The sequence below is a fragment of the Actinia tenebrosa genome, unplaced genomic scaffold (genome assembly GCF_029948245.1).
Source record: "Actinia tenebrosa isolate PJP-AT-01 unplaced genomic scaffold, QUT_ActTen_1.0 PGA_scaffold16__25_contigs__length_10494907, whole genome shotgun sequence".
In the NCBI taxonomy this organism is placed as follows: domain Eukaryota; kingdom Metazoa; phylum Cnidaria; class Anthozoa; order Actiniaria; family Actiniidae; genus Actinia; species Actinia tenebrosa.
Window position 1 is genome coordinate 2,097,238 of NW_028292576.1, and position 27,933 is coordinate 2,125,170.

The 27,933-nt window shown below is 38.0% G+C and overlaps 5 protein-coding genes and 1 pseudogene across 10 annotated transcripts in view; 5 read left to right on the plus strand and 1 right to left on the minus strand.

Moving 5' to 3' along the window:
* LOC116298100 (uncharacterized) overlaps positions 1-6,626 on the plus strand; it is a 39,102-nt gene extending 32,476 nt beyond the window's left edge. For 5 of the 6 annotated variants that reach the window (XM_089031152.1, XM_089031154.1, XM_089031150.1 and 2 more), the window contains 3 exons: positions 467-571; positions 1,033-3,787; positions 4,579-6,626. In XM_089031152.1, coding sequence (XP_088887278.1) covers positions 467-571; positions 1,033-3,787; positions 4,579-4,819 — 3,101 coding nt within the window. In that variant the 3' untranslated portion in view covers positions 4,820-6,626. The remainder of the gene's footprint in view (positions 1-466; positions 572-1,032; positions 3,788-4,578) is intronic. The other variant, XM_089031155.1, reaches the window with a different exon arrangement.
* Positions 6,627-7,765: 1,139 nt separating this feature from the next.
* LOC116298102 (large ribosomal subunit protein uL1) lies at positions 7,766-10,717 on the plus strand. Its single transcript, XM_031706472.2, has 4 exons — positions 7,766-7,838; positions 8,464-8,765; positions 9,306-9,478; positions 10,493-10,717. Exons 1-4 carry the CDS (start codon positions 7,834-7,836, stop codon positions 10,661-10,663), a joined length of 651 nt encoding a protein of 216 aa, XP_031562332.1. The 5' UTR covers positions 7,766-7,833; the 3' UTR covers positions 10,664-10,717.
* Positions 10,718-11,464: 747 nt separating this feature from the next.
* Positions 11,465-14,426, plus strand: LOC148910552 (uncharacterized; annotated as a pseudogene).
* Positions 14,427-15,035: 609 nt separating this feature from the next.
* On the minus strand, positions 15,036-16,610 carry LOC148910553 (uncharacterized). The gene has a single exon (XM_089031414.1). The coding sequence runs from the start codon at positions 16,608-16,610 to the stop codon at positions 15,036-15,038; it is 1,575 nt and encodes a 524-aa protein (XP_088887540.1).
* Positions 16,611-18,827: 2,217 nt separating this feature from the next.
* LOC148910554 (uncharacterized) lies at positions 18,828-22,173 on the plus strand. The gene is made up of 2 exons (XM_089031157.1): positions 18,828-20,301; positions 22,035-22,173. Exon 1 carries the CDS (start codon positions 19,031-19,033, stop codon positions 20,264-20,266), a length of 1,236 nt encoding a protein of 411 aa, XP_088887283.1. The 5' UTR covers positions 18,828-19,030; the 3' UTR covers positions 20,267-20,301; positions 22,035-22,173.
* LOC148910555 (uncharacterized) lies at positions 21,151-23,228 on the plus strand. Its single transcript, XM_089031415.1, has 2 exons — positions 21,151-21,630; positions 22,035-23,228. The coding sequence occupies exons 1-2, from the start codon at positions 21,151-21,153 to the stop codon at positions 23,226-23,228; spliced, it is 1,674 nt and encodes a 557-aa protein (XP_088887541.1).
* The last annotated feature ends 4,705 nt before the right edge of the window (positions 23,229-27,933 follow it).

Consider the following 27,933-nt stretch of genomic DNA (forward strand, 5'->3'; position numbering starts at 1 on the left):
AAAGTTTAAATCAGGAACACGTGAAAAAATAGATTTTTGTAGGGATTTTTGTTCGACTTAATGAGATTTTTTAAGAGCACCGAAACTACAAAATATGACAAACCAATGTATCTCTCTGTCTTTTTGTCGAAAATATCCATGTATTATTGTAGAATGATTGACTAGCCTTCATTCATGCAATCATATAGTCTGAAAATAACTATTATCTTATGAATCTTAATTTTTTTCTAATCACTTCCGGTGGCGCAATTTTTACTCCAAAAGCTCGTGCGTAGGCTTCCATTAAATGCTGATTATCTCGAAAACGAGCTCGGGACACCCTATTTTTTCTTTCCAGATTTGGAATCAGCATTAAATTTCAATTCGGAAAATCGAAGTTTTAAAAAAAGCTTAAATCAATTTCCAAAAGTAGGCAGTCACCTTAAGAAAAGATTGCTTATTGAATGTCTTTGTGGTATTCGCACAGTAAACAACCGAGTGCCACCTCCATTACCGCAGCGTGACCCATCCACGACGCTCACTCTTGGGAGAATGCGTGCCCACAGTGCTCATTCAAGACCTTCTATTTTCGGTGAGTAATGATTCCCAATACAGAGTAACTTTTACCTCTACGAAAAAGAATTTATTATTATTTATGAAATAGTAGGCTCACCCTTTTTAGAGTGCGCACGGATATACTTATCATAAGTGCCTATCACTCCCTCATAACTAATCGAATGAAACTGAACAAATATCAATCGAAATTCGATTGTCCGTTTTAGAATTGGTTCGGCAATCGATGATTTCTAGTAATATGATGAGTTTGATTATGTTCGATGAAGTTCGGTACTGGTTGATGAGTTTGGTTTGATTGAACGTGTACAGCTCGTTTTTATTGTTATTATTATCATTATTATTATTATTATTATTAGTATTAGTATTATTATTATTAGTATTATTATTAGTATTATTATTATTATTATTATGATTATTATTTTATTTAATTATTATTTTATTATTTTTTACATGAATGTTCACCGATTCTGTCCACAGAAGCAGGCCTGGCTCACAGTTATGAGGAACCAGCAAAAGTTGACAGCGTAATCACAGTATCCAAGGACTCCCGGTGGTACACTTTACAGCGACAGAAACCAGGAGCTTCTAACGCGCGCTCAGCTGCGCAGTTCAAATTCAATGGCGGAGTAAGACCAACATCTCGAAATACAAATCTTCCGATTTCTTCAGCTCAAAGGTCAAAGTCGATGCAGAATATAGCATCTTTACAGCCTTCGTATGACACAATGAGTAAGAGACCGGTCAGTACTGCTGTCCCGTTCCCAATTCCACAAGTTCCCCCTGAGAGATATTCCCGTTCCGTGTCACAGGATGTGGGATCCCTCTCAAGACGGATGGATGCCCATAGCCATTCAGATCCAAACCTTGGTATACATAAATTACAACGATCATTGTCAATGAATGACCCACGTGATCAAACAGACTACATCATGGACTCGAGTGCTACAAATTTCGGTAGTGCTGATATTGTTAGTCAGGAAGCTACTTTAGTAGCCACGCCTGTTAGTATGACTGTGGATCAGGAGTCTCAACCTAGTGTGGTAGTAACGCCTGTTCGTGATACTAATAACAGTGGAAATCAAATGAATGATGGATTTACTAGAGAAAGGAAGCACATTCTTGGATCAAAAACCTCGGAACCTTTTAATTTATCGAATGCTTTACAAAAGGCTGTTGAGGCTCGAAATGAACGGATGAATGAACAAGGAGCGAACGCAAATGCTTTGGAACTGAATGAGAACAATCGAAAAAGCAGCGCTCCAGCAGCTGTGGCGACTCGTAAACGAACAAACACTAACGATAGGTTTCGATCTGATATGTTGACACAAATACACAGCACTGAACTGAGTGCGGTTGCAAAAGAGCCGTACTCTTCTCACCCCACTATATTATCATCGGAAAATGACGATTATTCTTCTTTGAATCGTTCTTATAGTAACGAATCAATAACACTTCGACCTGGATTTCTTAGGCAAAAATCCTTGGAAAGGCCGAAATCTGCTATAGAAATCAGGGATCCAAAAACAAGTAAGCCACCTGTATTACCCAAGCCTTCTGCACCACCGCCACCACCACCACCAGCAGCACCTATACCACTGCCTCCAAAACCTGTTCTACCAACCAGACAGATTAAAGGGAAGAAACCAGATGTACCATTAACTGCGGTACGACAAGGACTGGTCACTGTAGACGCACTACAGGCAAAGAAGGGGAAACTAAAGGCGGTGAAGACGACCGTCTCGGAAACCCCCAAAAGCTCGAAATCTATTCATGATTTAGTTGGAAAATTAGCAAGTCATGGGGGAAAGCCAACGCCCATGTTAAACCAGCATTCTAATATGTTAGCCAAAGCAGTTGCTGCTCGGGCAGCAAGATTAGCAAACGAAGCTCACGAATCTGAACACTCAGAGTCACCGTCGTCATGGGAAGATGAATCGCAAAGTCCAAATATCCCTTATAATACCATTCTGCAGAAACAACGTCCTGTCACACCAAAGAAAACACCCCCACCCGTCCCCCCTAAGAAAAAAAGCCCTACACCAGGTCATAGACCAATGTTTGCTAAATCTGATATGGATAGCCCTACCAAACGAAAGCTCTACCCAACATATATTAACGAGTTAAGTCCAGAAAGACTCTCGTCATTTGCTACCGAAGAAGACCGTACAATGATGATGTTTGATGATGTTCTTCGTAAAGAGGTTGAGAGCGAAAGCTGGAGTCTCAATTCCTGGAATAGCAGTGACTCAAGTACAGCAGCTGATATTATTGTCCCTCCGTCATTTCCTGGAAATGGTTACGATGAACGGAAATCTAGTATAGGGAACTCTACAAGGGCGTGGTATGAATATAGTTCGGGGTCTCCTTCTGAAGATAGCTTGAATGCTAGTACTGAGAGAATATCTCAGGTGAGACCAAGCCTTTCACAGGAATTGCAGACTACCGAAGTACCTAAAAATTTCGATAGCGAGAAGATCGCTGATGAGCGCCGGCGTCGATTTTCTAACGGCGATGAAAATGCGACGTTAAATGGTAAAAGTTATTCACAAGTCAAAACAACCGCAAGTGATAGCGATATTCATTTCAATTCTATCGTACAAGCTTTTTCTCAACCGAATTTAAGTTCAGAGGACACTGGGGTCGTGAAATCAAAAGACTCTACTGACAGCCCTAGAAAAACGTCATATGTTGGAGATACTGTAGAGGGGCAGAAACCCGAACAGTCTCAGAAAAGTGATATAACTAAAACAGACATTAATAAAGTGGATATTTCACCAATTACTACTAATGTTTCGGATGAAAAACCAGAAACAGAATGCACGACAGATAATACCGATGGCTTAGTAGAGCAGATATTCACGACATCAACAGGTGTGCAGATCAAGATACGGTTGCAACCAAAAAGAAATCCCTCAACATCGCAACCCGATGCGCAGTCCACTAACTCAGATCCACCACCTCAGATAACGAACACTATTGAAACTTCAAACCAGGATTACCCAAATGACATATCAACCGAGTTCATTCCACCTCCACCTCTTGACTTTCATGGCGAAACATTTGACGAATTGTCTTCACCACCACTCCCACCACCGCCTGAATTCTCTCCTATGAACGACAGTACTGAAGTCTTCAGTCCCTTACCTGCTCCCCCTATGGACTTCTGCGACAACGATGCTGACCATGGTTCAATCGTTGATGCACCTTCAGGATTTGATGAACCAGCCACAGGGTGAGTAAGATAATAGAGCATTTTCACGCACTGATTGGTTGTGTTACCTGATTTTTTGTCTCATTTTTTTCATTTCCACTAGGTGATTCCATTTTACTCAGTATAACAGTATTTACCAGCTAGCAAAATATATGTTAGTAGATCGTTAATGACATTACGTTCCCATTATTTGGCTCAATATATAGAGCAGTTTTTATATCGGTTAGAAATAATATATCAAATTATTCGTAGTGGTTTGTAGCCGTAACTACGTGCTAATGATTATTTAATGTACTTGAAGATGAATTGTGGTTTTAAGTAGTACCATGCCTTTCCCAATTATGTAAAAACTAAATTCCCAATTATTAAAACTGCTCTAAGCGCTAGTTTTGTGAATAAACAAAAGCCACAAAAAAAAAAAAAAAAAAAAATTCTCCACCCATATGACTGTTACCCAATCAGAATACTCAAACATGATACTGTCCATAGGCTGTCGAGTATGAGGTTTTTACAGTCACAGAGCAGTAGTCTGCTTTAATATAACGATTAGTTTGAAGGAAATTGAGAAGAATGTCAGTAGTCAATATACCCTTTCAGCTTGAATGTAGTATTTTCTCGTTTCAGATCACATGTCATTCTACTGAGAATAAGATACTTTGTCGGTATTGATTATCATGTGTTTTGTCATGCGCAACCGTTAAAAAAAGTAATGATGCTCTAGGGAATGACACGTGGTCTGAATTGGAAAAACATCAAAGTACGCCTATTCCCTTTATTGCTTTATTAATTTGTCCTAATAACTGATTTAACAGATGCTCCTTTGAAGACAAACCATTGCTAGAATGGACCTGTGATGATGTTTGTGATTGGTTAGAATCTCTTAACTTATCTCAGTACAAGGAGACCTTCAGAGAGAATGACATTCAAGGAGCTCATCTTCCTGAGCTCACAAAAGTAGAACTACAGGAGCTGGGTATAAAAAGTCTAGGACACAGGATGACCATGGAAAACTCTGTAGCTAGACTTTGCCATCCACTCGAATCAAACTGCTAGAAATAGACCTAAACTAGTTTAAAAATAGGGGCTGTAAAGCATGACCTTTTATCTTCAAATACTTGGAGTTATAAAACGTAGATAAAGAAAGAGGAAGAGCTATATGTTCATTTTAGTAAATAACCACCATGGCTGGGGCAAAACATGTTGTGCCTATACAGGGCATTATAGGCCATTTACATTTAATAAGTTATGTAATCCAGTTGCAGTTGTGTGTCAAAATGAATACCGTTATAGGTGTTAATTAAGTGAGCATATAGTGAACAGGCAGAGTTTCAGTTTATAATGTTGACTATCTAACAAGCACTTTTTACACAATTTCTTATAAGATATTGAATTTTGTGTTAATGCCATTTCTCTACTGTCACATGTTATGAACTAAAGCTTCGTCTTCTTGATAATATTGGAGTGCTTTATTCCTGCTGTTTGGTGCGTTAGTGTAAATTGTTTAATATAATGATATACGCTCAATTGCAAAATCATCGTCGGGTTCAAAACATAAGAGAGCTGAGACCGTAAAGTATTCTGGGGAATAAAAATCCTCTGAGGTACTGATTCGTTTTAGATACACAGTCAATATGAAACGTATTAAAGTATCCCATGCTTTTCTCTAAGTGCAACAGTTTATGGATATTACAAGAGTTTTATCACTAGATACGTTTAATTAACGTACTGTTTTGGTCTCGGCTTTTGTTACTTGTTTTCAAAACCTGACAATGATGTTACAATTGATTGTATGTATTTGCAACCTTTTGGTTGGAAGACCAAGTCCTTATCCCTTTGAATAATGACCAGTTCATCAATGTTGTCCCATTTCCAATCATTTGAGGAAAACCTTCTTTAGTGAAGTATTTCCATATACTCAACATGTCCCATGCAAAAAATGCCCTGAATATTTTTGATCTCCCTTTTATTAACTCTCTAGAAGTCTGTGTACAGGCTTTTCTCAAAAGGGGAACTTGCATAAGTCGCTCTTTAAAGAAAGGAATTATTAAGAAGTATTTTATTTATTTCTTATATGAAGGAGAGAATAACAGGATTTAGTGAATAGAAAATGCAACTCTATTTTCTTAATATACTGAAATGTTAAGGATAGCCATATTATAAGTGTCCTGTAGGTTTCATTCTAGGAGCCTTCATGGAAATGATACATATTTTACTCTTTCATGTGCCATATATTAAATTAAAAAAGTTATATCTCGAAGGACGCAACAGATTATGAGTACAGGTTTTCATAGTTTCCTTCCTTATGTTAGAAGCAGATAGACCCAAAAGGGATTATTATATTTATACTAATATTTTTAATACTTCAAAAAGGTCTTTTAACTAGATATATAGAGATTATCACATGTTAAGAGCTTGATATCGTTTTTATTCACGAGTTTCCATACGATTATGGAAGTAAGAGAGTCTGCGAACAAGTGAGTGATATCATATGGAAAACGAGTGAATAAAAAAGATATCAAGCTCTTAACATGTAATACATCATTTGTTTAGAGTGCACGCACTAAACCCGCGAAACAAATACTAACTAGTGCGTGCACATTTAGGGTCGATAAAATGACAAAATTTCCAGTTTACCGTGAAGTCATATCGTATAACTTCACTGATATGGTTTTTATTCAAGGCTTTTTCACACTGATATCGGCCCTAAATGTGCAATAAAAAATTATATTTCATTGTCTTCACGGATCAACTTAATTGTACCAGATAGCAACATTGTACATAACATAGATATACTAATATTTTTGTATATGACAAAATTTGACACATGTTTGTGTGAAATAAAATCTAGTGCAAATGTTTAGTCCATGGCTCGTTTGAAAAAATAACAGCATTTCTTCCTTATAATTCTATAGATTTCCGTGTACTGAAGTAGTGTAGTACTCGGTTTCCCATCATGCTTTGTGCTAAAGATTCGTGCTCGTGCACATTGCCTATTATGCCGGGATATAGTATCTAATCCCATGAGCAGCAAAAAGGTAAGAAGTAAGAAGTACAGATATATAATTAAGTGATGAAAATACCAAATATTAATGTAGGGTAGCATGAGTGGGTGGCGTTCGCGTTGTCTTTCACCGCTGTGAGTCCAAAGTGTCGGGTCGCTGGTTCGAGCCCTGCGGTGAATTGAGTTTGCTTGATGTGTTGTTCTCTCCTATACTACGAGGATTTTCTCCGGGTTCTCCGCGGTTTCCTCCCTCCGTAAAAATCATCATGTGAGTTGAGAGTTGTGTGAATAGAATATTAAATGTAGTGGTAGTGCGTGTGAGCGAAAAGTGTCCCCAATTAGTGCGAAAGTGCTAGAATGACTAGACACTTAAAGTGATTTATTTTATTTATTTTATTCCGAGGGGAGGAGCCCAAAATCAAAACATCTACCATTTTTTTCGATTGAGACTCACAAATATCCGAATTAACCATAAAAACTAATTACCTTTTACCTTTTACGCATTATTCAATAAAATTGAATTCGTCATGATAGTATTGATAAGGTTAAATTCCTTTTTTTAAAACATCTTTCACGCACTTAAAACGATTTAATTAAGTGAGACGACCAGTGAAGGGCGTGAAACTTTGTTTTTAAAAAGGAATTCAACCTTATCAGTACTATCGTATCATGACGAATTTAACTTAATCTTTTGAGGTCTCAGCAAAGAAAATATCTTAATCAAGTAAAATTGGAAATATTATGAATAAAATGAAAATTGAAAACTTGATTTTTCTTTTGTTTTCTTTTCACTTCACTCAAGAATGCGAGAATTTTTTGTCACAATTAATGTTCTCCTTTACCTCCCCATGCATTAAACCTAAAAAAGAAAATCGAGTAAAATGGGAGAAATGGGTTTTTGTTTTGACGATCAACGCCTACTTGCTTGGAAAAAAAACTCGGCGATGTAGTTTTTACCGGATTGGGAACCCTGTTTGAGAGTCGCCGGTTTTCGTCCAGCGGTGTTTCCCATTAGAGGCTGCTCTAGATTTCCCTCGCTCTCTTTTGCCCTCTAGAAGCCGACAAGATGAGGTTGGTTGTTTAAAAGCTTTTAAAATCTTCTTGTATCTTAGCGATCCTATAGACGTACTATACCAAGACAAAATAAATGTGTTCTTAAAATACCCCTTAAGTCTTCCCTAAGAAAATTTCTTAAAGAATAGCGTCGGAAATTATCCAAAACTGCAAACTAAAGTTTGGATATCGTAAACGCTATTGTGCAATCCTATTTATTCGTTCGAATTGCAAAGTATGCTTTGAAGTATAATGGATATTTTTATTTGAAAATTCCAAATATTAAAAAAGGATGTCTCAATACGTTTTAAAGAGCTGAAAACATTATTTTTAGGCTAGTTTGACCCATTCGCCATATCACATGTGGGTAGAATTTGTCGGGCTATTCCTCAATGTTAAGGGTTTTCTCCGGGCTTCCTTTCTATAAAACCTAACTTGCTTAATTCAAACTCAATCTGTGATTTACCTGTGCCATCAGCCAAGCAGTTGTTTTTGAAATATCGATAACCTTCGGTAGCCCAAAATATATTCAAGAAAGATATTTACCTGAAGTACCTCAGCTCGTTAGGGACGAAAAGAGTGTTCGTAAGGCTTATTTGTAAAAATTCCAAAGTTTTAATTAGTTTTAATTTTTTACGTTTAGTAAAGTCACTCGTGATACCCTCTACGAATCAGTTGGTGCGGTCCTTCAAGGATCCAAAGACAAAAAACGCAAGTTTACGGAAACAGTAGAGCTCCAGATCGCTCTAAAGAACTATGATCCCCAGAAGGACAAACGTTTCAGTGGTACTGTCAAGCTAAAAAAGATCCCACGTCCACACATGAAAGTGTGTGTATTTGGAGATGCGTCACATTGTGATGAGGCTAATGCTAATGGCATTCCTTGTATGGATGTAGAGGCATTGAAAAAATTAAACAAGAACAAGAAGATGGTGAAAAAATTGGGTAAGTAAAAAGACAATTTAGGTTGTACTGACTGTTAACCCTTTGACTACTAAAAAGACCAAATCAGGCCATTACGAAATCTGCTGATTTTCCAGAGCTGGCCAAAACAGGCCGAAAATTATCATTATTTTTCATCAGCCTATGTCCACCAGAGAAAATACCCTACTGTAACCCATTATTCAGTTGTCATACTTGAGGTATTATTCAATCAAAATCCAGAAACTTCACATAATTGATTGTGAGCACAATTTTGGTCAACTTTCTGAATAGCTCTAGGAACCCAGGCAGAATAATGAGTTTGGACCTTCAAGTCAAGTCAAGGGGTTAATATTCTCCCCATCCACACACACAATAATTGAAAAATAGTAAATGTCGAATTATAAAGACAATTTAAGTCTCATTGAATTTATTGTTCTATATATATATGCACTTGTTTTAGGCATCAAGTATATCCACTTCCATATTATTTATTATTTTAGCTGGATGGAAATATTGTTTGTGTTATACTTATACAATGTTTTACATTTTATATATTACTAGCCAAGAAATATGACGCTTTCCTTGCATCTGAGAGCTTGATCAGACAGATTCCTCGTATTCTTGGACCTGGCCTTAACAAGGCTGGCAAGTTTCCAACTCCCATCACACATGGTGAAAACATGGTACAGAAGGTTGAGGATGTGCGATCTACCATCAAATTTCAAATGAAGAAGGTAGGAGAACTACCAGAAATGAGGCACAGTGTATCAAGGGTCTAAACTTAAGGACAAAACTAAAGTATCATCATCATTGTTCTTTTACTTTGAGTAAAGGATTGATTCCTATTGCTTTTTCTAACCCAATGTTTTGGGAGCATGAAATCTAATCTTGAGACACTGATAAGGCCTTATTTTCTGGGAGATCAGTTATGTCTTACAAGGACTTGCTGATCGGACCCCTACCCAGGGTCTTAAATCTTTGGGGAGGCTGTCCCACTTTACGGGGCTTAGTCCGAAGCATACCTTGCATTAAGCAGGTTGTACAGGTAACATCCAGTTTTATAGGGGGTGTATTGGTTGATGGTTGCGTTTAATGATTGCATAGCAGGGCCTTGTTTTTATTTATTGTGAAACTAGGTAAATGGTTGCAATGCAGCCCCCTCCACACACCCTCAGTAAAAATATGAGGACTCAATAGTTCATTTTCAACAAACATACTGATATATTGCTTTGATAAACGATCTAATTCGCCAAAGGTCCCTTGGGGAAGGATCTGTTGGATGGCAAACTTTAAAATGCTTTGTATCTTAAACTTGAAAGTTATATTATAAAGGAAAAAATATTTTTAAAAAAAGCTTTAGATATGACATTTGTAATCCATCAAAAATTATTTTTTTGCCATCCAGTAACAATCATGTGAGTATGTCATTAAAACAAATGAACAGGACACTTCTTTTGCCTTACAAAATGATACTGAAAAAAATAAATGGAATAAAAATTTCCAACCACATCCGATTGTAGAATTTATCAGAAAGTGATTAATATGTGTGGATAATCCTTTTATTTTTATTTTTTACCAAAACTCGCTGAGACTTGGCATTTTGAAATCTATTTATGAATTTAACTTATAGAAGAATTATTTGGTATGGCCATTTTTGCTATGCATGTGAAAGCCACCATTATCCTGGTATTTGTTTTTTGTCTACCCAAACCCCATACTCTGTTCTAAACCTTTTGGTTATTTTATAGGTGCTGTGTCTCAATGTTGCAGTTGGACATGTTGAAATGTCTGATGAAGAACTTGCAGGCAATGTCAATCTTGCCATCAACTTCCTTGTCTCACTTCTGAAGAAGAATTGGCAAAATGTGCGTGCTCTGTACATCAAGAGTACCATGGGTAAACCTCAGCGCTTATATTAGTTTGTAATGTATTATTGCAAACAATATAAATAAAATCAAACATCCACCACTGAATTTGTTTTAGTTAATTAAATATAATAAAACAGGGGGGAGGGGGGAACAATCCATTCAAAAAGACTACGGCTTATAATCTTAGCCCTTCATAGTTATTTCTTGCCTTCTGTTTTACCTAATGTAGCATAGAAAAGCTATTTTATTGCTCACAGTCATACCACCCTGTGCATTCCTTTCAAGATTGGAATATTCTTTTCATTTTTTATTTTTTTATGTTTTTTTTATTCATTTTATTTTATTTTTTCAAGGTTTAATTACAAGCGTGTTTTAAAACTAACAGAAGTCAAATAAGAGACTTGTAAATTTCAAATCAGACTTTGATTTCCAAGGTGGCATCTATTCTGTCCCCTAAAACAACCACAAAATGCACTTCAATGTCGACTACCCTATTTCCACCTCAATCTAGGACTAACAAAGCAATATTGTTCTTAACGCAATGACATTTTTTAGCCATTTTGATTCTCGTGTGTTAATTTTTGTGTAAGAGAAGTTTGATTTATTAGCAAAGAATATAAGCTACTGTGTTTCAGCCTTCCCATTACTAAGGTAGAGAAGAGCTCATTTTCGAAAATAAACCAACACTAACCAACCTCAAATCATAACCCATACATTTCCATGTCTTTGTGCATGCTGTAGGCATCTATCTGGTCGTAGACCATCATTGAATGCATTAACGCACAGGGTGACCATCGCAGCAATCTGGCATATGGAATTCTTGGTTTTCACATGACGTCATGGGCTCAATGCATGGGGTCGGCGGCCATATTGGTGTACCACGAGCTAATTAGCATATGTCAAATACAGTGTTATGACCGGAAAAATGCGAGTAATAACAGTGCGATGTCTAGTGAAAATCTCGATTAAAAAAAAGATTTATGCCTTGATAAATACAGCAGCCCTGTTCCTCTGCTATCAGACTACGCTACAAAGCTGGAAAACCACGTGAAGCGTCGATATTTGGAAAAAATATCCCTTGTTGGAGTTGACCCGGTCACGCTACTAGACGCGAAGTTAGATACCGAATGTTTACCTCCGATCGAAGCTACTGATCTCCTATGTTATTTAGTACTGGAAACAAGTTATTATACTTCTCAGCAGTTTAAGGCTTTTAAAAGTCTAGAGGCTTATAATCAGATGGTCTCTGGATTCATCACCAGTGTTCAAGGGAAGAAAATTTCAGGAAAATACGTGGTTTTGTCGAAGGTGAGACATTCCCAACGTATGAATGAGCCACCGATCCCTATTTGGATTATTGCTAGCGAAGAAGGGACGGTGTTTTCAGCTCATTGTATGGGATGCAAAGCTGGACTAGCTGAATCATGTTCGCATATTGCCAGTGTGTTGTTCTACATTGAAGCGTGGACAAGAATTAGAGGTAAACTATCTTGTACCCAAGTAAAATGCACGTGGCTACTCCCCACTTATGTTAATGAAGTGCCATACGCGAGAGCACGCGATATTAATTTCAAGTCCGCTCAAAAGATCAAAGCCGAGTTGGACCTTAAAATTGATGCATGCACAGAAAATCCTGAGTCCCCACCGTCAGTGAGTGCAGCACAACCCAAAGGATCATCAAAGGATTTAAAACCACCGACTGAAGATGAAACAGTAAATATGTTTGAAATACTGAATGGTTTCAAAACAAAGCCTGTCATATTGAGCTTATTTCAACCTTATTCAGATAAGTTTGTGTCTAAAAGCCGTTCAATCCTTACTATCTCTGACCTATATGACACTATCAATCTAAAGCTAACTTATCCAGAACTTCTAAAAAAGTGTCGAGAGATCAACTTTACCATCTCTGACAGTGAAATTGAGATAATTGAAGAAGAAACAAGAAATCAAGCCAAGGGAAATGCTTTCTTCAAGCACAGAGCTGGGCGCATCGGGGCTTCCATGAGCTGGTCTGTGGCCCATACTAACCCAGCTCAGCCATCTCAGTCATTGATAAAGTCAATTTGTTATCCCCACTTGTTTAAATTTACATCAAAAGCAACTGCCCATGGAATTAAACAAGAGTCCTGCAATTGAAGCTTACACTATGGCAATGAAGCAGACCCACAAAGATTTCAAAGTTGAACTCTGTGGTATGATCATTGACAAGGAGCACCCCTGGCTTCATGCTACCCCAGATTTTTTGCAATCTTGTTCTTGCTGTGGAGATGGTTGTGGCGAAGTGAAGTGCCCCTATGGAATCAATAATTGTGATTTTAAGTCTTACATGTCTCAGAAAAATTCCTGTCTTGAGGAGAAAAATGGCAAAGTTCAGCTTAAGAGAGATCATCCATATTATTATCAAGTTCAGCAACAACTTAACATCACAAAGAAGAAATACTGTGACTTTGTTGTATGTGCTTTTGACAAAGACAACAAAGCAACTTTTTTCCTTGAGAGAATCTCCCCTGATTCCTCTTTGTGGTCATCTCTTCTGCCAAAGCTTACTAGAGCATGGAAGTTATGCATATTACCAGAAATTACAGCAAGATGGTATACAAGGAAATGTCACATGGCAGCCCTACCTCAAATGAAGAATGATGGAGGAGTCTGCTATTGCCGAAAGAGTACAGAAGAAGATACTATCACCTGTCATAACCTCCAGTGCCCTTTTGTGAAGTTCCACTGCTCATGCCTAGTAATTAGAAGTCCCATTCCAGCAGTATGGTACTGTCCCAACTGCCGCTTATTGCCCCAATTCAAGAAATCAAAGTCTTCCACTAAGACCGAGACAGATGTAAACAAAGCCCTTGCCTTAGATCATATATGTATTTGCAATTCTGAACCAAAGTCAAATGAAAGGCTCCTCGAGTGTCACAACTTAGACTGTCTGCATGGAAAATTTTTCCATTTAGATTGTATGGGATATAAGAGAATGCCAAACAATGCTAAAACAACATGGATTTGCAACAGATGTAAGAATCCTATTCACAAACCTTCTACAATTAGTAAACCCCCTTCTGTGACAGGTGGCTGTACTAAATCAAATAAAGACAGTTCCGTAGACCTATCAAGTACCAACACTGTAGCTGATAGTGCTTCTACCACATGTACTTCTTCAAGTGACCAAGAGAGTGATGATGAAATTGAAATTGTAAATGTAATACAAGGCAATGCAGACAAAACTGCTCCCCTCGGGAATCTGACACAGGCTGACCTTGACACTATCAAATCACCTGTAGGGTGGTTAACCTGTAGCATAATACAAGTGGCTCACATCTGCTTAAAGCAAGTCAATCCTTTAATAGAAGGATTTCAGAGAACAACCCTTGGGCCTGTTAGAAACTTTGATGTAATGTCAAGTGAGTTTGTCCAAATTTTACACACCGGAAATGCACATTGGGTATGTATAAGTTCTGTTGGATGCTTACCAGGGGAAGTAAATTTGTTTGACAGTTTATTTCATGATATTATCGAAGATGAAGTAGAAGAACAAGTCAAAGATTTGATGGCAGACAGATTTGTTGGAATAAACCATGTACCTGTCCAGCAACAAAGAAATGGAAGCGACTGCGGTGTTTTCGCTATCGCATTTGCAACATGCATTGTTTATAATCGTGATCCCAAGGAAGTGACATTTGATGTGCCTAAAATGCGTCTGCATCTATTTGAATGTCTACAACAAGGAGCAATGAGTCCATTTCCAGAGATATAAATGAACTCTAGGCAATAAAAACTGATATTCAATGTTCATTTCAAAAATTAAACAAAGGAGGTAAAGACATGTTTAAATATTCCAAACTAAGCTGTTTATTGACATGCTTAAAATAAGACAATGATAGCTAGTAAATAATTTTTAGTAAAAAAGTTCTAGTAAAATTTTTTTAAAGTGTTGAAGTTTATAAATTGCAAAAAAAAAAAAAAAAAAAAAAAGAATCCCAGGAATGCAAACATTGACATGCTATATGGCACAGGAAAAAAACACAGAGTATCTGTTTTGTTTTTTGCATAATATATTTTGAAAGTACATTTTCCTCACATGCAATGACCATTCAATTGCTGTTGGGACTAGCAAAGTCATAAAGACCTCACTAATCAAAGTCTACTTTGCTATAATCAGTATCTTTAACCTTACTTAAAGAGGCACTTAATGATAGGCTAAATTTTGTGAGGTAAATGACTTCAACACAAAAGATCTCCCAGATTGAGCATTCTTTGTTTTCTGCAAATATCCCTACTGTATCTAATATAAGGCCATTATGAGAAAAAATCATACTGATAACCTAGTACTCTTTAACAGGTTCCATGTTTGCATTCAAAACTGATATTCTTATACTTTTTCTAAATCTATGAAAATGAAAATTATTAAATATGGTTATACAATCTAATCAAATGGAACTATGGGAGGACATAAATTTACAAGAGCTGAGCAAACTCTTAAGATGTTGTCAATTAATGGAATGCTATCAGGATTGCTCATCAAGAAGTCTGTTGGTAGTGTTCCCTGTGGGATGGTAAATTTCCTGTGTAATAGCCCGATAACCCTCTCAACATGTATGCGAACATTTGCAATACCTCTAGTATGCTCGACATCAAAGGGATCGAGTTGTTTCTTTCCTTTAGTGAAAGCAGGTATTACTAGTTTTGCTCTTTTGAAAGCAACACTTTCATGAATAGTAAACCCACGATCTGCCATTACCATGTCTCCCGGCACCAGCTTCTCCAGAATCCCAGAGTTTTCAGTGAGGAATTTATCAGATGTACGCCCTCCCCAGGCTTCTGATACAAAACAAATAGTTCCTTGAGGTGTGACACCAACCAGGACCTTGATGGTGTTGTGGTGCTTGTATGATGAGAATGTCTGAGCACGAGCCAATAGATTTGTTGGTTTCTCAATAAACAATTCAAAACAATCAATTATTACAGTTGTCCTTGTTCCAAAAGAGAACTGAAAACATTGTGGCATGGTTCTTATTAGACTCTCCCTGTCTGGCCAGTGAAGAAGTGGGGATAGTCTAACATCCATAGCAGCAAGCCAAGCTTTAAAAGTTCTTGATACTGTTGGCAGGGAGACATTAAAACGGTATGCCAAGTCTTGTAAGGGAACATCAAGTCTTAATTTAATGAGAACTATGATAAACTCTTGAAAACGTGATAATACTTGGGAGCGACGAGAGACGAAGGGGGAAACATGCTCAAACACGAAATGCAAGATCTCGTAGGAGGGGAGTCCAGTGTAAAAATTTACTTTCTCATCGTCGTCTTGGAAGTCGTTCTCAGTAAATCCGTGGATAGTTTTCGTGTACATATATTCAAACTCTTCGCTTTGCGTGGAGGCTTCAAATGTTTCTGTAACTTCGGTTTGCGTGCTCGCCTCTTGTGACTTTGGCTCTTGATATTCAAAAGTGTCCAGAGAGTCACTGTCATTTGTTTGCATGTCAGTCTGGGTTTCACTCGTAATATTATCAGTTACAAAACATGACAAATCATTATTCTTACTTTCTGGACCAGTAAAAATAATGCTTCGAACAGTCTCGCCTTTCTCTTGTAAACAAAGCCTTTTCTTGGCCATTTCTTGCTCGGCTAGCTCGATTCGTTTCTTCCTGCGAGATCTTGCTCTTTCCGATCGAGCAAGCACTGTTTCAGCATCATCTTTAGCGTTCACTTTGACTTGAGGCTTTCCAAGGTGTAGAGTAGGCACCCAATCCACATTATATCGGTCCCAACTTGCTGCTGGACTCCCAGAAACAAAATGGCGACTACAAACACAGTTGTTCAGCACAACAGTTTCGGTCAAGTCTGCCCGACTTATAGCGGAAATCCATTTCGTTCTGCGTTCAATTGATAACTCCTCGGCTTCTTCTCCTTGGTTTTTAATTACTGTCGGTACTCTAAAGGAAGAAATACCTTTATCTCGTCCACTTTTAGCGTTGCAATCCACGAACAAACAGAGAACCATTACGATAAACTATCATGGCCGATACCAGCGTGGTACACCAATATGGCGGCTTAGCAACCGTCGTCAAGATGTTGGTCACGTGGGTGAAAACCAAGAATAGGACGTTTGAACGATGGCGTCATTGACCTCTACTACCAGACTCCCTTGCACACTTTCTTTTGTTAAGTTAATCAGTACCAATTGTCTTACTATTCTCATGAGGGAATACAAATTTAAACAAGAAAGAAAATTCGCAAAGCATATTGGTAGTGGGAGTCAAATGACGCCATCATGCAAACGTCCTATTCTTAGATATTGGGAATCTGGGATTCTCACATGTAAGGTTCCCCCACGAATTCTGCGCTGTTCACCCTGTGTGTTTATGCGCTCAATGATGGTCTAAGACGAGATGCCTACAGCATGCAAAAACACATGGAACTGTATGGAAGTTATGATGAAATATACACCTAAATCCAAAATGGCGCACGGCCGGTTGAAAAGGAGGCATCCAGGGCCAAATTTACAGTATTTTCTTATAATTTGATGCTGCAAAATTGTCGCGTTCCTGAATGTAAGAAGAAAAGGAAGACAGAATAAGTAAACAATACTTTGCATTGACACCATGTTGTTTCTTTGCATTTTGGCCCTGGATGCCTCGTTTTCATGTGACACACTCGGCCGTGCGCCATTTTGGACTTAGATGTATGACAATAAAATGTTTCACTCAACAATAAAATTTGCTTCAAAACTTCAAGTTGCCGCAGTCGTTGTTTAATCTCGTTTAGTCTTCTGGCGAAGTTTCAGCACGATGTTTGAGGTTTAGTGTTTTTTCCCAACACAAGAACGGTTGGAGGCTTAGTTCCCTGCTAGCAGAGCCTATTTTCCTTTTGTTTTGGTTGAGAGAGAAAAATAGGCTCTGCCGATGTAGGACGTTATTTCTGTCGCGCATGCGTGGCGTAACTTAGCAACGCTGTCATGATTTTGACAGCCGCTCTCGTCAAACAACGTTTGGCGCCACAGTGTGTTACATTTGCTCATGCGCACTACATGTAATCGGCTAAAAAACGGTTTTAAAACTGGTTTTGTTCGTCCACGATTGTGGGCGGCGGTGTATCAAAGGAAACACTCTACATCGGCAGAGTCTCCTTCATCCCCACCTGAAAGAAGGGAGAGAAAGAGAAGAGAGACTCTGCTAGCAGGGAAGAGGCTTAGCACCATATCGTTCACATTATACGCTCTAGGAAATCCCAAAAACATTCCACTCTACCATTTGAACTGCAATAAAAATGCAACATATCAAAGGAATGACTATTTATTATTATATTCATTCAGAATGCCAAAACGCCAAATATTTCCAAAACAAATCCTTGCTTGAAGTTGAACATTTGACTCTTCCATGTTTTATCTTTAGTTTGGTATCACGACTGCAGCAAGTTTTGAAGCAATTTGTTGAGTGAAACATATTATTGTCATATCTTCAAAATAACTTCCATAAATTCCCTTATCACTTGTGCATGTAGGCCACATGATTGACCGCATAAACACACAGGGTGACCACCGAAGCAATCTGGCATTTTGGATGCGTTGGAGGAGTCTGGATTCTGGGATTCTGGTATCCTGGGATTTTAGTTCCTGGGATTCAGGGATTTGCAATAAAAAAACCCCACAAAAATTACTATGTCCCTTACAAGCCACCGTACTCTATCGCTAACACTAACACTAACACTATATAATATTTTTACATGCAATTTCTGACGAATGTCACCAAAATCCTTAAGTTCTAAAATATAATTTATGACGTTAAAACTTCGGTACCCCTATAAGACCGAAGTATGGCGACCAATTTGAATAACTATTCTGGACTGAGTAGCCTGAAAAGCAAACAATGTTTTCAAGCGTAAGAGAGGCTAACCAGTCCAGAACCATATTTATTTAAATTGGTCATTATTTCCATACGGTGTATAGTAGCAATGCAATGACGTGCAGAGGCTGAGGAAAAAGCTGGCATTACAGTGTATTGTGGGACTGTTTTAGGAGACTAATTTACAAGCGTCTATCATTGTAGAACATCCCCATAATGCACTGCAATGCCAACTCGACCCAGCTGTTCCCTGGAATGAGTAATATACATCAGAAAGTAGAACAATTAGTACTGAGCATGCCTTGTGTTGCCAGGTGCGACCTCGCTCTAGTTGCTTTGACTCTTAAAAGATGTTGTAACAACCGAATTCTACCTCCTCATTTGCATATTCGAGATCCCGTGAGATAGCGCATGCGTAGTGAAGTTCATCTTGCGTTTGCGTTCAGTGAAGAAAAGTCCACGTTTTGTTTCGGAAAAGATTTTAAGAAGAACCACGATTTTATTAGAGAAATAGGTGTCTACCGACTTCCATCGTCCCGAGGGAACTCTCAGTTCGTGTTTTGGCAAGAACTTCTGAAGAATGGAGCAAGGCCATGAGGCCAATAAGCGTCAAGGCGAAAGTCTTGCAAAAAGATCAGAAACCACCAGTGGTTTAACCACCATGAAAGAATCCCGAAAGGGAAAGAATACTGTCGAAAAAACTTCCCGAAAGGGAAAAGGGCTCGAAAAAAGTCATAAGACGGGAGAAAATCCCACGAGTCCCAAAGACAAACAGCCAGAAGATGGCCACTCGAAAAGTTTGGCGCCAAAATCAAGCAAAGACCAAACCGAAAATACCTTGCTGGCCGAAGATGTAGATGACATCAAACAACAACTAGCAAACATTACTGGATCTTTAGCTAGCCTTACACCAGTAATTACTGAGATAAAAACAGCCTACGATAATTATAACCAGGCTGTTGATGAGTTGTCAGAAAGTGACAGTGAATCGCCCGCCAACGAAAACAATGGCGGGGAGGAGGAAGGTGAACCTCCCAGGAAAAAACCCAAGAAAGAACTGAATGTGGTTCTCGCCGGCATGGCGAAAGTGGTAAATAAACCACTACACAATGGAGAAGATCTCGACTCGGATTTGGCCGAATTATTGACAGAACTTCTAAGCAAAGGCGCCAGCAAAGACTCGCGCGAAGAGCTGGTGGAGAAATTACCCACGCCAGGAAACTGTCAGCGACTAGAGGTCGTTCGAGTAAACCCTGAGATCTTCAATAGTGTGAGAAAGGAAGTAAAAACAGAGGATGTTATGCTACAAAAAGCACAGAAACCTCTTCTTAAAGGAATAACGGCAGTAGCTAAAGTGCTAAGTGACTTTATGAAAGCTGAAAAAGATAAGAACATTCCAGCCGAAATGGCGGACATGACAACAAACACAATGCAGACTCTTTCAGACAGTCTGTCACTGTTAAGCGATGCTTCGCATGAAATTGACTTGCGAAGAAGAGCTTTGTTCAAATCAGATATGAAATCTGAATATCGTTTGCTGTGTAGCGATCAAAACCCTGTTAAAGATCTGCTATTTGGAACTGAGCTAGGCAAATCAGTAAAGGATTTGACGGAGGCCAGCAAGGTCACATCTAAAATTACCTCGAAACACAATAACTACAAGAGACAGAACTCAAATGGCAGCCAATATGCGAGGTCAGATCAGAGAAGGTTTCCTTTTTTAAGCCGGGGCAGAGGCTCTACTGGAAGGCAAAGAAGCGGATACACAGGGTACCGAAATCAGAAAAACCAATCCCAGTATCAGCCTCGCAAGTGAATTCAAGTTTACATATCTCTATTCCTCTTGTTAAGGTAAGCAACCTTGAGGAAAATGATCATATTGCATTTAAAACAGAGAAATCTGTTCTGCAAAGTGAGAATACACTGACCAAAAACCAAGTTTTGCCAGCTGGCCGTCTTAAATTTCATGAAAATGAATGGAAAAAGCTAACTTCTGACAAAACAATCCTAAATATTGTAACAGGGTACGAAGTTGATTTCATTTCACCACCAGTACAAACAACTCCTTTGAGACAACCAAAACTTCAATCAGTTGAAGAGAAAGCTCTTCATACACTAGTAGATGAGCTATTAGACAAACAAGTCATAGAAAAATGTGAACACGAAAGAGAAGAGTTTATTTCACCAGTGTTTTTACGAACAAAAAAGAATGGAAAATTCAGATTGATATTAAATCTCAAAAAACTGAATAAAAATATTTTACCAGTTCATTTTAAAATGGACACAATACAGTCCTGTATAAATGTAATGGAACGGAATTGTTTCATGGCATCTCTGGACTTAACTGATGCTTATTATTCAGTTTCTATCCACCAAAAATCCCAGAAATACCTAAAATTTCAGGTGGGAAACCAATTATACAAATATATCACACTACCAAATGGTCTTAGCTCTGCACCGAGAATATTTACAAAACTCATGAAGCCAGTGTATTCCACTTTGCGGAGCAGAGGACATATCTCAAGTGGTTACCTAGACGATAGTTTTTTATTGGGAACGTCATATGATCAGTGCATGAATAATATAAATGAAACTTATGATCTGTTTAGAGACCTGGGGTTTCAGGTCTCAGAGGAAAAATCGGTAACCCGACCAACCCAAATTTTAGAGCATTTGGGGTTCATATTAAACTCTATTGACATGACAGTCAGTCTTACACAGGAAAAAATTAAAAATATTAGAGTCCTTGGTAAAACCATTTTGGATAATAAAACATGTACAATAAGAGAAGCAGCTAAACTTATTGGAACTTTAGTTTCTTGTTCTGTTGGAGTGGAATTTGGACCACTTTTCTACAAACAACTTGAAATTGAAAAAATTGAGGAACTCAAAAATAGCAGAGGTGATTTTGAGGCCTTAATACAATTCTCTAACTCAGCTAGAGAAGACATTAAATGGTGGTTAGGAAACCATTACAAATTTACTAAGAAAATTTCCCACAACAACCCAGACTTCACCCTTACCACTGATGCCTCCCTGGAAGGGTGGGGTGCACACCACCAAGGAAAGGACTGTGCAGGAGGTAGATGGCTTGCACATGAACAAACCAAACATATAAATTGTCTTGAACTTGAAGCTGCTAAATTAGGACTACAGTCTCTGTGTAGCAATGAGAAAAATGTACACATACATTTACAACTAGATAATGTCACAGCAGTAACATTTATTAATAATATGGGTGGAACTCACTCTTTGGCTTGCAACAAAGTAGCTCGTGAAATCTGGTTGTGGTGTATTTCAAAAAATATATGGCTCAGTGCGACACACATTCCCAGAATACAAAATGAAATAGCTGATCGGTTGAGCAGAAAATTTACAGATAGAACAGAATGGCAACTTCATCCCACTGTTTTCAAACAGCTAATAGAACTCTGGGGGAGGCCAGAAATAGACTTATTTGCCTCCCGAAACAATTATCAATTCAAGCCTTTTGTATCATGGCGTGCTGATCCTGAAGCCATGGCAATAGATGCATTTTGTTTAAGTTGGAAAAATAAGTATGTTTATTTATTTCCACCATTCAGCATGTTGACCAAAGTTCTTCAAAAGCTCCAGGAAGACCGAGCTCAAGCCTTGCTGATAGCACCATTGTGGCGGACCCAAGTCTGGTTTCCAAAGATGTTACACATGTTAATCCAGCGACCAGTGTTGCTTCCAAGAGACAAATTTGTGCTACAATTACCACACAACAGAAAACTGATTCACCCATTGTGGCCAAAATTGAAACTGATGGCATGCCTTTTATCAGGGGACGACTCCAACAACAGAACATTTCAGAAAGAGCTTGTGAAATTATCCTCTCGTCATGGCGAACAGGAACAACAAAACAGTACAGAGTTTATTTGGATAAATGGAGGAGATACACAGCAGAAAGAAATCAAGATCCCATTTATCCAACTGTAGCTAATATAATTGAGTTCTTAACACACCTATATGACTCTGGAAGCAGTTACTCAGCAATTAACACTGCCAAATCAGCATTGTCGGCAACTGTTGAGCTTGCCGATAGTACTTCGAGTGTTGGAGAACATCCTCTAATTAGAAGATTTGTCAAAGGAACTTTTCAGACCAGACCACCTCGTCCAAGATATCACTCAACTTGGGATGTCTGCAAGGTGCTAGATTTATTAAAAACATGGAGTCCTGCCTCAAAGTTGGATTTAAAGTTACTCACTCTCAAGCTAGTTATGTTATGTATGTTAGTTACTGGTCAAAGATGCCAATCAGTGCACATGATGGACCTTCAACATGTTTCAAAAGGGAAGTCTTCCTACAAGTTTTTTCTAGATGGACTTATAAAACAATCCAAACCTGGAAAGCAACCACCAATACTGGTGCTTCCTGCTTTCCCTGCAGACAGGAGACTTTGTGTAGTGACTTACCTAAAAGCTTACATAGCTAAAACAGAAACTATCCGAAGGCCACAGAACACAAGGCTCTTTCTCAGTTATAACAAGCCTTTTCAGCCTGTTACCAGAAACACTATTTCTAGATGGGTCAAAACAGTAATGGCACAATCAGGCATAGATGTTAAAACATTCCTACCACATAGCACCAGGTCAGCATCAACCTCGGCTGCTTATCGCAGTGGAGTGCCATTAGAAACAATTATGGAAGCTGCAGGATGGTCATCACAATGTACATTTGCTATTTTTTACAAGAAAGACATTAAACCAGACAATTGTTATGGAAGCTCAGTTTTAAGCTGTGCTTTATAAAGATGACAAAAATGTTCAATTAATTTCATATTAAAATGTTTCCATTTGAGGTTATTGTGTGTTTCCCTACTGAAGGGTACATTGACACGGGCCCACGTAGCTTTGAAGTCTCACGGGATCTCGAATATGCAAATGAGGAGGTAGAATTAAAAAATTAAACGAGGCTTACCTGTAAGGTGAAGTTTGATTGGGATTCTACCTCCTCATTCTTGCATAGAGAGATCACGTGCCCACCCCATTGTCTGGTGTATACCCACCCATTTCTTGGGATAACATGGGCCCGCTTTAAAGGATGAACTTCACTACGCATGCGCTATCTCACGTGATCTCTCTATGCAAGAATGAGGAGGTAGAATCCCAATCAAACTTCACCTTACAGGTAAGCCTCGTTTAATTTTTTAATTAATTTCGATATTCTTGTTTAGAAAATCAGTACTTGACGTCAGTAATTAATTAATCGCCGCCGGTTAGATTCCTTACCTCCTCTTCGTGATGTCACAAAGAAGAACCAGAAAGAGAATCACTTCTTGCTATTGAAAGTACGGACGTCTTTGTCCGTACAGCACTTGAACATAACATAAACCGAATAACCGTGATGTCACAAAGAAGAACCAGAAAGAGAATCACTTCCTACTATTGAAACTACGGACGTCTTTGTCGCGTACAGCACTTGAACATAACATGAACCGAATAAAAATACTGCGCTCCTAGATGTTGAGTTTCATAAGGATGAAACCACTTGAAATATTGCATTTTTTGATCGCTTGCGGCGGACGGACGGAATGTTTGCTGTATTTCTATTATCGACACCCGAAAACGGATTTTGCGCGATTGCAAGTTCTATTATTAAACAGTATTTTTAAGTTTGCTTCTGAGTATTTGTTTACTTAAGAGTGCACAAAATATTTCCTTCCTACTTTTGATCTTTCTGTATAGATTGTCTAATTGTATAGTTAATTGCCTGCTCAGATTGCGTTGGTCCTCTGCGTGAGGTCGAAAAGGAAGACCTAGAAAGATTATCACTTCCTGCTAATAAAATACGGACGTCCTTGTCGCGTGTAGCACTTGAAAATAACACAAAGCGAGCAAAAATATAAGAATGTGCTCTTATAATGTTGAGATTTTCATGTTAGGGGCGACGGAAACCACTTAAGACAAATATATTTTTATGAGCGCTTGCGGCGGATGAAACGTTTATTGTATGATTGTGTTTTGCCCGCAGATCTGCAAATTTTTGCGTTCGTATAAATACAAAGTATTATTTGAATAACAGATTTCCTTATAACTCAAATTAAATATTAATTATTTCTTAAAGAATGGCCGCCTGAAAAGCCTTATGGGGCGGTTCAATAAAATATATGTATATATATGTAAAACTAAGTTTCCTTGCGTGTACATGCCTTCAATAAGGTGCGCAAAATTTTTTTCCTCCCAATAGTCCCCTACACAGTTCCTGGTAAAAAATTGTTTTTTGATTTCATTTAATGATCTCTCCATAAAGCATAGGGCAGAAGGAGATATGAAAAAAAAAAAAAAAAAAAAAAAAAGCTCTCCGGGCTTTTGACTAAAAATATCACCTCATTTTTATTCATAAATAGTGTGAATTATGGAGAGCTGACGCCTCGGTTCTATCTCGGAACAATATACGGGTAAAATCACTTGAATATTGAAATTACGTTTTTCAAACCTTTTGGACTAGTCTACTTGCGAAGTCTTTTTGCGACATAATGTGCATTTTCCGCTATAATCAAATACTTCCAACTCCTTGAATTGCTGTGTGTCGTTGAAAATAATCACGTCTCTTACCTTGTTTAATTCGAAATTAGGACAAATTAATTCTTTTAAAAAAGCCGAGTAAACAACAAAGTGCTTGAAAATAGCAGGAAAAGGACAATGGGCCTCCAATACTGATCAACACTATCGCGGCTTTCCTTATCAGAAATATATAAGGCATATACCGACACTTCATGCATTCACGCTAAAGAAAAACCATTCACGCTAGACAAAAATCCATTACGAGCTTACCCTGAATAACTCCACTGATTTGATAACAATTAAAAATGACTTAAGACTTGTCCACTTTACCTCTGCTTCGTTTAGATAGAGAAAGTAATGCTTTATTTTGAAAAAATAATACTGATAAATGGTTTCGTATCGACTTGAGTTTCACTGGATTTTTTCACTTTCATTTTGTATCTTTCTTTCACATCCTCTCAAGTGTTATGAGCGCACATCATTTTAATAGCTTTCATTCAGTTTATCTTAAAGATAAATAATTATATCAATTTACAATTTATTAGTAGTTATAATTGCTTGAATGTATGGAGGCCATATTCCTCAACAAGAGTTCATTCCGAGTGGTCCGAATTGTTCGTGTCGTGTCGTCGCGTTCCGTTGGCACAGCGTTTTGTGCTCCCCCGAACACTGGGCACTAGTGCTGTGTGTTTCCCCTCCCCTCCCCTAATAGCAATTCAGTGCTACATGTTCCCTTTAAAATGGACGAATTGTGAGACTTCGTTAAGCTTATAAGAAGCAAAAATAAGTGTAAAGATATGATAACAGGAGAATATATTTTGAGTTTTGTCAGATTTCTGTTCTGTTCTGTTCTGTTCTGTTCTGTTCTGTTCTGTTCTGTTCTGTTCTGTTCTGTTCTGTTCTGTTCTGTTCTGTTCTGTTCTGTTCTGTTCTGTTCTGTTCTGTTCTGTTCTGTCGTTTTCAAGTTGTTTTCAAGGTTTCGGGGTTAGCTAAGGTGCGAATTCTGTGCCACCTGTTCGTATTTCTTAATTATCAGTTGGTATCTTCTTTCATTACCGATTTCTTGAAAAGGATTTCAAGAAATGTTCCCAGCTTCAACCTCATAACATTTTTAAGCCTTCGTATTGGATATTAGGCTAAAGGAAAACTATTAGCAGCTAATGAAATCTTTCCATTCTTAAATTCAACATTGATGAGATGATATAATATTCTTGCTTTCTTGAGTATGTTTTGAAATCCTAGCAGTATTGTATTTCTGACGGCCATGGGTTTAGTGATTAATTTGTTGCTGAAATTTATCCCAGCTCACAAAAGATTTGCACGCAAGAAGTCCACATTGCATGACTCATAGTTTTGATTGTCGCCCCTAAGACAGTAAAGAAATTGTTTGCCAGCTTAGCTTACAAGTAATACAATAGTCCTTCAAACAGCTGTGTACTTCACAGTAACTCATCCTGTTTATAAGACATTCATCTTAGAATAAAAGAAAAAGAAAAAAAAGAAAGAAAGAAAGAAAGAAAAAAAGAGAAAAGAAAAAAGAAGAAAAAGACCAAAACTTAATCAATAAGACAAAGCTTGCCATTATTCTCTTTACAAATCATGTGTGGAAAACAACTTGTACACATTCTATGCATATTGAATGAGAACTCTTAAGAAGGAAATGAAACTGAAGCAAAGATGAGGATTGATTTTCTCCAAGGGGTAAGGATTAAGGAAGCTTCGAACCTTTGCTAATACGCATCCAATTCGCGTATCTCTTTTTGAACCTTTATTTGCGTTTTGAATTATGTTAAAAATATACTATCCAAATAAACATCCAAATTTGATTTTTTTTTCTTCATAATTTAAGGAAGTATTTCGTAAAACGGAACATTTTGGGGGTAATTTCCACATCTGTATATAAAGCCGGTTGTCGCAAATGTGAAACTTTACTTGTTTTCGTTTGAATATTTTTGCTTTTCCCTTGTTCACATGCACAGTTTCTCGCTGTAACGATGGTTTTATTGAGTCTTTCTTTTTTCAAATTGGTTTTTAAACGATCGCCGTATGAAAACCAAGGGAAAAAAAATTATATTCATTACTATACTCCTATCCAGCTACTTCTGAGGTCTTGAATATGCAAATAAAAAGTATGAATTTTGCCTCAGAGTGCGCGCCGCGTTTCATTATGTTTTTGGGAAAATGGAAAGACATAAAAAAGGACAGAACATATGGTTACCTGGAATAATAAAAAGGAAACGCAAGTGAAGAAAAACATGATAGGTTTCCAGTTTAGCCACCAAAACCGTATTAGTTTCAAGGAAGCTCTCAAGGGATTCGGAAAAGAAGAAAGGGACAGAACCACGAGCAGCTGAAAACATATTAATCTATTTATGAAGGCGGAGAAAAGTCAAAATGATTGGCTTACATATGCATATTAATAGGATAAGAGAATCAACTGCTTGGTTTTTATTTTCATACCATTGGTATTAAAGTAGGACATATATGCCATATATCCTTGCTCACACCAATACACTATCCATACTCACCCCAATACACTATCCATACTCACCCCAATACACTATCCATACTCACCCCAATACACTATCCATACTCACCTCAATACACTATCCATACTCACCTCAAGAACAACTTTCCATACTCACCCCAATACACTATCCATACTCAACTCAAATACACGCATCGATACTCACCGTAAATACACTATCCATACTCACCCCCATACACTAAATCCATACTACCCACCCCGAATACAGTTAATCCATACTCAACCAATGCACGAATCCATACTCACCTGTCAATACACTGGTTCATATTCACCCCAATACCACTAGCCATACCCACTCCCATACACTATCCAGACTCACTCCAATACAGTATCTATACTCACCCCATACACTATCCATACCTCAACCCAAAACAAGTTACCATACCCACGCCCAATACACTA

What these genes read in the sequence shown, in the direction of transcription:
- LOC148910555 (XM_089031415.1), top strand. Translation starts at nt 21,151, where the DNA reads ATGACAGTCAGTCTTACACAGGAAAAAATTAAAAATATTAGAGTCCTT. An exon ending in TGTGTAGCAATGAGAAAAAT is followed by an intron (nt 21,631 to 22,034) that starts GTACACATACAT and finishes TCCACCATTCAG; the next exon opens with CATGTTGACCAAAGTTCTTC.
- LOC148910554 (XM_089031157.1), top strand. Translation starts at nt 19,031, where the DNA reads ATGGAGCAAGGCCATGAGGCCAATAAGCGTCAAGGCGAAAGTCTTGCA.
- LOC116298102 (XM_031706472.2), top strand. An exon ending in GAAGATGGTGAAAAAATTGG is followed by an intron (nt 8,766 to 9,305) that starts GTAAGTAAAAAG and finishes ATATATTACTAG; the next exon opens with CCAAGAAATATGACGCTTTC. An exon ending in TCAAATTTCAAATGAAGAAG is followed by an intron (nt 9,479 to 10,492) that starts GTAGGAGAACTA and finishes GTTATTTTATAG; the next exon opens with GTGCTGTGTCTCAATGTTGC.
- LOC148910553 (XM_089031414.1), bottom strand. Translation starts at nt 16,610, where the DNA reads ATGGTTCTCTGTTTGTTCGTGGATTGCAACGCTAAAAGTGGACGAGAT.